Source organism: Bidens hawaiensis, unplaced genomic scaffold (assembly GCF_021521415.1).
Source record: "Bidens hawaiensis isolate Kalapana, Puna unplaced genomic scaffold, B.hawaiensis_p1.1 tig00061543_1, whole genome shotgun sequence".
NCBI lineage: Eukaryota > Viridiplantae > Streptophyta > Magnoliopsida > Asterales > Asteraceae > Bidens > Bidens hawaiensis.
The window spans coordinates 1-12,219 of record NW_027501076.1 but is presented as its reverse complement, the minus strand read 5'-3'; the positions used below and the strand labels follow the sequence as shown (position 1 = coordinate 12,219).

General features: G+C 35.1%; 2 protein-coding genes across 2 annotated transcripts; both read right to left on the bottom strand.

Annotated features, from left to right (window-relative positions):
• Positions 1 to 887: 887 nt before the first annotated feature.
• On the bottom strand, positions 888 to 1,619 carry LOC143603413 (secreted RxLR effector protein 161-like). The gene is made up of 2 exons (XM_077080209.1): positions 1,307 to 1,619; positions 888 to 1,027 (listed from the first exon to the last, which is right to left on the bottom strand). The coding sequence occupies exons 1-2, from the start codon at positions 1,617 to 1,619 to the stop codon at positions 888 to 890; spliced, it is 453 nt and encodes a 150-aa protein (XP_076936324.1).
• A 449-nt stretch (positions 1,620 to 2,068) lies between these two features.
• On the bottom strand, positions 2,069 to 2,869 carry LOC143603411 (putative mitochondrial protein AtMg00820). Its single transcript, XM_077080208.1, has 2 exons — positions 2,580 to 2,869; positions 2,069 to 2,486 (listed from the first exon to the last, which is right to left on the bottom strand). The coding sequence occupies exons 1-2, from the start codon at positions 2,867 to 2,869 to the stop codon at positions 2,069 to 2,071; spliced, it is 708 nt and encodes a 235-aa protein (XP_076936323.1).
• Between the last annotated feature and the right edge of the window lie 9,350 nt (positions 2,870 to 12,219).

Sequence of the window (12,219 nt, the reverse complement as noted above, 5' to 3'; positions counted from 1 at the left end):
AATTAATCACAGAGTCACAATATATCAAAGTTTTTATATAATTCTCTTATATAAAATATTTACATAGTAACACTATGCTCAAATTAAAACTGAAATTCTCGATTTTAGCGTATAATTTTTTTAAATAATATAAAGTTTAAAAAGTTATTTGGGTTTCAAATAAATTGTGGAAATATATTCAAAGCAAAATAATCATCAATTAAAGCTTATTCAATTTTACTCTTTCAATCATTCATAACTCCCTATTATTTATTACTTTGTCACTCCTTAACTCTAAAATGGTAACACATGTATTAATAAAAGCTCGATAAAAATAGTTTAATGCGGAATTTGGTATTAATTTTTAAAATGTATTAACTATGTGTAAATGTAGTTCCAGCTTTACAATATTGGCAACCGTAATCATTTTACCTAGCTATAATAGTTTAAACCCAAAACTTAAGTTGCTAGTTTGACAAAGGTACGTCTCAGTTTGCATATACAAAATCCGGTTATGATACTTTGCTTTAATGTATATGTCTACATCATCATTCATTAGCAAATTTAAAGATAAGGGAGATTACACATTAATATATACAAGGTAATAGCACGAGCTCCAAACAATTATTTCCACAATTGATTAAAGGTGATTAAAGGTAAGTACCAGGAATTAAAACAAGAAATTAAGATGAACAAGATGATGATACATAGAGAATTTTAGGGTTTGTATTAACAAGAAAAATGAAATGAATTAATAGACTGACTCAAAGTCTGTTTATACAAACAAGAAAAATAGAAAATTACAATATCAGTCCTCTACTTCTAGAACAAACAACAAATAACCTCTAACTATTATTAACTATCTAGCTAACTTGGAGTTACATCTAAATCCTCCAACATACTCCCCTCTAATTCCAAGCATCTTGTAGGTCTTCTAAACCAAGCAAGAACCTCATTTCAGTGAACTTTACCCTTGGCAATGGTTTAGTCAAAGCATTACCCTTTCGCATACTACCACTAACAAATTCCACCCAAATTTGTTCTTTCTCTGTACACTCTTATAAAATGGCACTTTGTATTAATATGTTTACTCCTGCCATGAAAAACCAGATTTCTCATCAAAGCAATAGTTGGCTTATTGTCCACATAGATTGTTACCATTTCTTGCTTCTTGCATGTCATTTCTTCTAATAGTCCTTGTAACCACAGAGCTTGACATGTTGCAGAGGTTACAACTATAAATTCTGCCTCACAAGAAGACAATGCAACAATTTGTTTCTTCTGAGAATGCCAAGAAACTGGAAATTATTGTAATACAACACATTACCTGAAGTGCTCTTCCCATCATCACTTTCAGTTAACTGGTTACTATCACTATATCCCACCAAATCACCACCATCATGCCTCCCATGCTTAATGTCAAATTGCATTGTACCTCTAGCGTATCTAACCATATGCTTTATAGCCTTCAAATGAGTATCTCTTGGATTTTGCATAAATATACTCAAATAACCAACAGCAAAACACAAGTCTGGTCTAGTTTGAGTCAAATACCTCAAAGAGCCTATCATTTTCCTGTACTTTGTTGGATCCACTTCCTCTCCACCCTCAGTCTTGAATAACTTCAAACCATGCTCCATAGGAGTTTTTTGTTTCATTGCAAAAACCCAACCATCTTGACTATCTTTTCAGCATATACAGACTGCTTAATCATGATTCCTTTGTGAAACCTTTATTCCCAAATAATAGCATAACAAGCCCAAATCTATCATTTCAAACTTTGACATCATTTGTTGCTTAAATTCACTAATTTCCACTTGATTACTTCTTGTCACAAGTAGATCATCTACATATACCCCTATAATCAAGGTTGACCCTGCCTTTATCCTCACATAAACAACTTGTTCATGTTGGTATCTTTTGAATCCAAACTCTTTCAAGACTCAATCCAACCTTAAATTCCATGCTCTAGGAGCTTGTCTTAGGCCATAAAGAGCCTTTGACAACTTATACATATACACTTTTATCTCAGCCCTTTTCTTCTCATACCATTCAGGTAGGTTGTTTGACAAAGAATCTTTGTTTCAACTCACCATGAAGAAAAGCGGCTTTTACATCCATATGGTAAACTTTCCACCCCATTTTTGGCTGACGTAGCTAACAACAACCTTATAGTCTCTATCCTTACAACATGAGCAAAAGATTCCTCAAAGTCAATCCCTAATTGTTGTACATAACCCTTGGAAACTAATCTTGCTTTGTGCTCTGTAATATTTCCCGTAGCATCCCTTTTTAATTTGTAAACCCACTTTAACCCTATTAGGTTACATTTCAAAGGAGGATAAGTGAGTATCCAAGTCTTATTCTTCTCAATGGCCTCAATTTCTTCATCCATTGCATGTCTCCAGACCTTCTCTTTCACTGCTTCAAGATAAGACACGGGTTCCCTTTCTTTAATAAGAAGAAGTTCAACAAGATTAACATCATTTTTTCTACTAGTAACATATCTAAGATTACCATCTAGAAAAAATCACTTAGTCTAAAGGTAAAACAAAAGTTCTATTAGACCTTCTCAATTCAACTTGACCAGAACCACCTACACTATGGCTTGTAGATGCTTGATCAGCTTGAACTGGTTTAATTCTGGCGCTGGTCCATCTTCATTTTCATTATGCACATGAAGCTCCCATTCCATAGATTGAAAACTATTATCTGTGATAAAGAACTCAACCCAACTAGGAGTCCCATCATTCACCTCATTCAAATAGTTTGACCAATCCCAGTTCCTAACCTCTCCAAACTTTACATCCCTACTAACAACAATTTTCTTATTGTTAGCATCATACATCCTATGTGACTTAGTACCTTCTTCTACTACAAGATACACCATTGACATATGATGTGGTGTGCGCATGCAATATAAATGTAATGGATTGGGAGATTTAGCTTTCGCACAAGATCGTGTTTTAAATTTATAAAAGTGATTTCTACTAAGACTAAACACACACAAAATAGGCAAGTGTACATATCGTATATGTAGAATATTATTGGTAAGAACCAAGTATCGATCCGTGGACACAATTTTTTCGAATAATGAATCTTCGTCTTTCTTTAATCGGAGGGTTTAATCATTTTGAGGTTGATTTTCAAACTTTTTATAAAATAGAAATACTTATATATAATATATAGGTTGTCACACCCCGACTTTAGGGCCTAGGCGTGTGACCACAAGTTGGTACCTGTTTTGTAAATAAATCAGAGTTGCGGATTTTTTTTCAGCGGAAGTCTTTAATAAAATATTATTACTTTGAAAACTTATTAGCGGAAGTCTTTAGTAAAATCATATTGAAAACTTATTATTAAAAACTCGGGTTTGAATACCCGTTTGATATTTCAAATACCTTTCTTTTAGAAATCATAACTCTTTGTAATATTTTCAAATAAAATATCTGAGCCATCAGATAGCATCTAATGACTATAACTCCAATCTTCTATTTTCCTTTTGCTTGTCTGTTCTAACCTTTCTTGTTTTCCCTGTAATCATGGGTGGTAAAATACGTTAGCACAAAGATGGTGAATAACGCTGACTCTAAAATCTCTTTTCAATACCTTTGTGAAACCAACAATAATACCTTTATGACTACTCATTAGGCACCCAACTGAATTGGGATAAAATTACCCTAAGTACCATGTACAATTAATTATATACACAATATCATTCTCTGAACAGTCCCGTAGACCTTCAGAGGCATGTTTGATGATATGCATGGCCTCGGGGAAATGCCGAGTCACCATGTATGTTTGGATCCAGACACATGTATACTCTTAATCAGAGTGTCCGTTTCTTATTATTGTACACAAAGTTTTTAAGGATTCGTAAATCCTATGCAAACATTCAGACTCATTATAAAATGTTTGGGGCGTATTCACCTTGTCGTTTTGGGATCGGCTTCAACACCGTCCGAGGGTCTTTCCCTTGCTATCTCGCACCTATAGTACGAGTATAGCCTTCTCTTTTAGATCAGCTTCAATACACTGTCCGAGGGTCTTTCCCTCTTCTTTGTTATCTCGCACCTATAGTACGAGTATAACTTTTATATAAATAACTAGATCAACGATCTAGCTTCAGACCTTTAGTCCGTTTTGTATAGCTTTAACCTTGATAAAAGCATTTGTTTATTCAAAACATTTGGACCTTTAGTCCCTTTGTTTGTTTATCATTTACACACGATGTTTCTTCTTCAAGAGGAAACATTACTTTATAATATTATATTTCTTAACAATAAAGAAATACTATTTAATTATATCTCCTGAATAAACTTGCTTTACGTTTCTTAATCAAGAAGAAACTATATTTTAACTATAACATTTGCTTAAGGAAAGTTATTTTATTCTTAATCGTAATCAAGGTTTGGCTATAACCTCGACTTTGGTCTAAGCCATTTATAATATAATAATAACTTAGGCAGAACTCCTTACCTCGCACGGGTATTCGGAGTTAGATATTCCTAAGTTTATACGGGCAGCACTTATACTCTATGCACGTTTATCGAGACGTTCTTGATTAACTCTTCTTGGCACGCAAATCGAGGCAATGTTTGGTCACCGGGTTGTGCTCGTACTTCGAGACAGAATGTCGGGTTTCTTGAGTGGCACGTACTTCGAGGAAAAACACCGGGTATTTGATACGGATTACGAGGTTATGATTGTCGGGTCGGTGGCACGCAAAACGGTGTTTGGTACGCAAACCGAGGTAGAGAGAGAGTAACAATCTAGAGAGAGAGTGGTTGTGATGTGTGTGTATGAAGTGAGCCGGACCCCCTCCTATTTATAGCTGATTTTGGATCCCATCGTGTACCGCGATGGGTCCTCTCCCTGGCCTCGTCGCGTACCGCGACCGACACGTGTCGACACGTGGCCTGACACGTGTCACCAGAGTGTTGCCACGTGTCACCTGAGTGTGACACGTGTTCGTGAGTCATCACGGCCCATCGCGTACCGCGATGGCCGTCCTTTTGGACTCATCGCGTACCGTGATGGGTCCCTTAATATTATTTTTCACTTTTGGTCCTTTATCTTTTGTGGCTTGTCACTTATGGTCTAATTCTGGTCCATCAAGTGCAAATTGCGCCATTAAAGCGCCACATTGCGCCCAACGCCCTTTGCCTTTGCCTTCGCCTTCGTCTTCGCCATCGCCATCGTCCTCGTCCTCGCCCGAGCCCGAGCCCGAGCCCGAGCCCGAGCCCGAGCGCGTGCGCGTCAGGTGCTACGCACCCTCCGCTAGGACCACTTGGTGCATGATATTCATAAAAGAATATAACTATGGAAATTCTATCTCTTATAAAGAGCTTCCATTTCTTTACCACTTTCCATGTGGGATGGGATTTACATTCCTTATTTATACCCAAGTAAAGTGCTTCCTTTTTCTTACATCCTTCCATGTGGGATGGAGTTTCCTTCATGTAAGAAGACTTAACTTAGGAAATATTTTTATTTCCTTATTTTCTTATAATTCCTTATTTAATATTTTCCCATGACTTGTCTTTATATCATTTTTGATCCCTCAACTTTCCTAAGTTGTTAAATTTAGATCGAAATTTTGGGGATGTTACATAGGTGACAAGAAGAGAAATTCTAAGTGAGTAATTCAACTATATGAAGGTTACCATCTAAGATCAAGAATGCACTCCATTATTCCTTGATGATTATTAAATAAACATGTGATAAACTTGTTCTAATAATATATGATAGAATAGTCTCTCATTTCTAAGTGAACATATTCTATGACATAAAAGAAAGTAGCATGCGCATTTTAAAGTCCATCCTTTCCTAATGTCATGCTACCACGAGAATGTCAATTTAAGTAGACAAGAAATTTGGTATAGTAGAAAGATTAGGATTGACTTCTATTTCTCAAATACCAATCCTAACAACTTCAAGTGGTTGTAGTTAACTCACACAACCTCCCCTTGGTTGATTTAATTAGGTTATAAGTACGCATTCTAGTAACATATGATTTCTTTAACTAGTATGATAACCTAATCAATCGTGTTAACAATGTTATTTTAGAGTTATCAAAACTAGATAAATAGATCATAACTTATATCTCATCATTTCTAAGTACAACATAAGGATCCATGTTTTATCTTGAATAAGTTATCAAAGTATTCTTTTTACCATTTCTAGTTTCCAAGAACATGAGTTAACATGAATGATTATTAATCATCAACCTTGATGTATTGAGTTAAAGTGATAAAACATTTCTTCATCAAAGGAAATTTGCAAAATAACCATGTACTATACCAAACTAAACCACATGTTTCACATAATCATCAAGTAAAACAAAGCTTCTTCGTAGATTAGATGGTGAATTGAGTTTAGCTCACAATAAGCATTGTTATGAACATTAAAGAGATGATGATAACAAACACATGATTAAACTAGAACAATCTAACAAAATGTGGATGAATCTTCCTTCTTAATGATGATGATGGATGATAATGATGATGGTAATGATGGATGACAATGGTAACCTCCAAGCCTTTAAACTCTCCACAATATCTTCAATATGAGTGTAATGTGGGTGTTTTTATGAGAGAAACCCGTTTAGAGATTTTCTTCAAACACACTTCATCAATGCAATAAGAGCCTCTATTTATAGGCAGTCTGGAGTGAGAGGCACGGCCCCGTGCTTCTAGAGGCACGCCCCCGTGTCCAGGTGTCCAGTTGCATTAAATGTTGTCAGATCGTACATGATGACTCACCACAGGGGCGTGCTTCCTGAGGCATGGCCTTGTGTTTTTTTATGACACGTGGTAATTCTTTTTGTCTTATCTGAAGGTGACCACGGCCCCGTGGTTGATTAAGCACGGCCCCGTGCTTCTGTGTCAAATATTTGTCTTTTCTTGTATATTTTTGTCTTTTCTTGTTTTAGAAGCATGGGGGCATGGTCAGGGAAGCACGAGGACATGGTTGGGGTTTTTTCTTGGATTTTCTTTCGTTTTTCTTCGTCTTTTTGCTTGTTTTTTCGTTTAAGGATTGGGTTTACCTGAAATTGCATTTTAATGTGATAAGTAGCCTTCTGAGCTATGTTATTTGATAGAAATTGCAGTTTTTAGAGATTATTTGATGCTAAAAAATGTATAATTTTATGTACATCAGCATACTTATATCATCATGTTTTTTCAAACCAGGCTTTGTTACTTTTACATGTCCAACACACTCAAAATCTCTTAGATGTTTCAAATCAGGTCGCTTACCTTTAATAACTTCATATGGAGTTAATTCTTTTAAGGCCTTATTTTGGACTATATTAAGAAGATAGACAGAATGTCTTACCCTTTTTGCCCAAAAGTCTTGAGGCATTAACATTGCCTTCAATATACTTATGGTCATGCTCAAGATAGACCTATTCCTTCTTTCAATAGTGCCATTTTGCTGGGGAGAATAGGGTGCAGTCAACAATCTTGTGATACCTTCCTTTTTGAAAAAAATGTTAAACTCATAAGAAGTAAACTCCCCTCCTCTATCAGACCTTAGAGTTCATAACTTCTCTCCATACACATTTTCAACCTTACATTTGAACCTTTTAAAACATTCAAATGCTTGACTTTTTCTCTTAAGCATATAACACCACATGTATCTCGTACAATCATCAACCAAAAGCATGAAATACCTATTACCAGCCTGAGTTGTGGGAAGTATGGGTCCACATAAATCAACAGATACAAGTTTCAAAGGTACCTCAACCCTATAGAATGAATGTGCTGGAAAAGAATTTCTTGAATGCTTACCAGCTAAACAAGCTTCACAAACTTGTGCTAGATGACTGATCAATGGTACTCCATTTGTCATTCCTTTACTTATCATCTCTCTAAGTGACTCAAAGTTCACATGACCAAGCCTTCCTTGCCATAGCCATGGTTCACTATAAATCTTAGCCAAAATACACATTCGTGAACTAATTCTTAAAGTTGTTTTATACAACCTATTTGGTGTTTTGTGCACTTTCAACAAAAGTTTAGTAGTCCTATCATACAACCAAAGAAACTCATTTCTCATTACTACTTCACAACCACCTTTAGTAGCTTGCCCACGACTCAAAATATTACTTTTCAAATGTGGTATATAATACACATCTGAAAGTAATTTGTGATATTTACTCTTACTTTCTAAGACTATAGACCTTCTTCCTTCAATTGCGACACAAGAACCATCTATAAACCTAACTATGCCAGTTACATTTTATCTAACTTTGATAATCATGCACATGGTATTAAATGTAAAAACTTTTAAAGAAAAATTCCCAATATGGACCATTTGAAGAAGGAGAAAATGGAATTTGGCTAACAAATCTTCAAGATTCCCAAAACGGACCAAAAAATATGGACTGGGCGACACTTTGGGATAAGTTCCAACAAGATTTCTACACCACTTATAATCTAACACATATAAACAAATCTGACAAGTCGGCCAAAAATTTGAAAATGTTGAGGGAGTCATCAATATTATCTCACTAATTCTTCTTCTCAAAGCAGTCTTTCCAGAAGGTTTTTTTATGTTTCCTACCTGATCCGTACAAATTCAAAATTTTGAAAATTGTTCCTTTTAAATTTCATCTTGGCATACGCATTTGAGAGAAATTGGTTCCAAGGAGACGAGATTGATATTTTAGTTCTTATAAGTTGGAATCTCGTCCTCACCGGCATGATTTGTTTTTAATCTGTCCACACTACAAAAATTAAGCTACATCTGTCCACACTGACACTTAAATCTTAAATTCGTCGAATTCGACCGGTTTATATAAATATTTTTTATTAACTAGTTTTCCTTATTTTTCATGCTCACCTCAACATATGCAGGTTTTGGTCATATTTTTTCGGCCTTCACAAACTCTCGAAGAGGCCCAGACTCATCACTTTCGAGCAGGGTACGAAATTGAACAATGTACTCGACATTGAAATTATGTTGTCGTCGTAATACAAACCAATGAACCCGCGACTTATATCAATAACCTCTACGTGATCTTCCCTTTTAAACTTTATGATTTTGGATGAAGAACAAAGGGTTATGAAGAGATGAAAGATCAAAGTGTTAGAGAGATGAAGGATTCAACATATATCTTATAAGAACATAGGATTTGGACGGTCCAGAAAGGAAAAATATCAATCTCGTCTCATTGAAACAAATTTCTCTCAAATGCGTCTGCTCAGACGGAATTCAAAAGTAACAATTTTCAAGATTTTGATAATTTGTATGGATCAGATAGGAAACATAAAAACCGTTTGAGAAGACTGCTTTAGAGAAAAAAACATTTAGTGAGAAAATATGGACGACACCCTCAACATTTTCAAATTTTTGGCCGACTTGTTAGATTTTTTTACACATGTTAGATTATAATTAGTGTAGATATCTCGTCGGAACTTATCCCAAAGTGTCGCCTCAGTCCATATTTTTTGTCCATTTTATAAAGATTGTCGGCCAAATTGCATTTTCTCTCTCTCTCTCTCTCTCTCTTCAAATGTTCCATATTGGAAAATTAACAACATATTTTGTTACATGTTATAAAATATTAATCTAGGAATTCCAGTTCAACATGTCATATTAACGATTGAACATGTTTATGATGAAACGAGCATAGGATCATATAATTACGCATACAAAGATAACGTTATTCAATAAATAACATATAATTCAACGCTAGTAAGCTCAGACGATGAAATAAATACGAGAACTTCATTAAGTACGAGTAAAAAAGACTAGCATTTTTGCAAGAAAAATCCATGATGTTACACTTGGCTTATTATCAAAATCTATATTTAACTTTTATTTTGATCAAGGTATGAGTTATACCCCTGACCAGGATCTAAGCTAATATAATAAAATACTTTGACAAAACCCTTACCTTATGCGGGTACTTTGTATGAAATGCCTAAGTTTAGAGCGGGAAGCACTCCTATTAATTGTTGAGTATCTTGAAAGAACAACGTCAGATTTTGCACTTACTTCGAGAAACGAACAGGTCGGATTATCATATTGTTGAAATCATAACACGAACACCGAGACTAACTATTTGATTAGTGAGGTGTGTTTGGGATGATAAGATGCACAACTTGGTCACCTTATTTATAGTGAAACTTTTGGATTTGGTCACGTATCGTGATGGGGCACAAAACACTCCATCGCGTAGGAGCGATAGGTGTCTTAGCCAGCTCTAAATATAATAATCTGTCGGGTATCACAACGAATGAGATGGTGGGCCATCGTGTAGTGCGGCGTCGCCCACAAGGGTTGCAACGTCCATACTAGATTTGCCATGTGTCGCTATGTGGCGTGGCGCATGGTGTCACATGTTAACACGTGGTTAGAAGCATGTCACACAGCTGTAGTGGCTACGTCGCATAGTGTGATGGAGAGATGGGTGGGTCCATCGCGTAGTGCGAAACCACCCATCCTCAGGTTTTCCCTAGTTCAATCACGTAACGCAATGGTTCTTGGGTTATGCATGTCGCGTTGCCTAATGGTACCAAAATTTGATTATTTTTGGTTTTTCATGCCAGTTTCGGGGCTTTAATTCTTATTTATTTTAAGAGTATTTTGGACCCGTTAACTTTTATAACTTGACACTTTTGGATGAAAAGTTTCGAGAGATAGACCTTTAGTTATAAAATCCTTAAGCATATCATGAATGTATTCGATAAGAAATTTTAGTTTCCTCAATTCGTTCATAAACGAATAATTAATATCATAATTTAATACAACACATCTCGAAGTATTACTGTTTAAGAAATCATAGTAGTTGACTTTATCATACGAAGTCTTCAACATATAATTTATATGGAGTTTAATAAACTTATGAGTCAACTCATAAATATTCTATAACATTTATTGACAATTGCATAATGATTAATCAACATACTATGTCATTATAACTTAGGTTGTTGTTATTAGTTCATTATGACTCCGCCCTGAGATAGATTTATCTTAAGACATAAGAATATATCCCGAAAATTACATTTTGTTATCTTTGAATATAACAAAGTTTAAAGTAATCAACCAGTTTGAGTTCTCAATTCTTCTTTAAAATTGGAATCTCTCATTTTGTTTAAATATATTTTAATACTTTATTAGATGATTCACATTAATCTAGGCATATCTAGTGTGTTGCAATATGAATAATTTCTAAACGAGTATATACTTGAACATACATAAGGCTTTTACTTGATGAAGCATAAGGAAATAATCTATGTGATTAAGTTATCCTCTAAAGTAGAGAGATATTCCTTGTTACATGTGTAAGGACGCACTTAAGGTAAGCTTATGGAATAAAACTAATTTCTCTTTGGGACTATCTCGGTATATTATGATATCTATCCCGTGAGATTTATCTTTGAGATCTATCGTATCAAAGTATGTGTGAACAATGATTTGACTTATGAAACATATACTTGTCAAAAGAATGGCATCTATATAAGGATAAGTTTGGTTTTTAGTTGTCACACCCCGACTTAGGGCCTAGGCGTATGACCAATAGTTGGTACCTGCTTTGTAAATACATCAGAGTTGCGGTTTATTTTAGCAGAAGACTTTGGTTATAATAAAATATTAATTTATTTGAAAATTTCTCGGATAATAAATATCCAAGTATTTGATTTAAAAATCCTGTTCAAATCTTGTTTACGATATCTTAATAATTTAAAACTGAGTCATCTCTACCTTGCGAGCGTCTATCTTCATGAATGACTATATTCCTTGTACCTGTGCTAATCTGTTTCCCTGAAATGTGGGGAAAAATACGTCAGCGATATGCTGGTGAACACGTATGACTTAATAAAACATTTGAATGACATTATAATACAAACATAGTTTTCTTGACAAGCTCAGCGGAAGCATTTCTACTTCCGGTATATGTACCACTGCCCTACACACATAACGGTATTTCCCGAGCCAAATGGCCCTGAACTGAGAACTGGTCATGACCGTTTAAGCTCGCGGCTTCGTTGCCTTTGATTGATTGATTGAGCTTTAACTGTTATGTTTGGATCCATACACATGCGTATTCGGTCTGACTTGATTTTATTCTCTACTTTGTATTATAACGTTTTAGGGATTACACGATCTCATGTAGAAATTGATTGACTCGTTAAGACAAACAACCGTTCGTCTCATTGAGTGTAAATTAATTTTGACTGATTGAAAAGGTTAACATATTCACGTTATAAAAGGTTTGAACGCATTCAC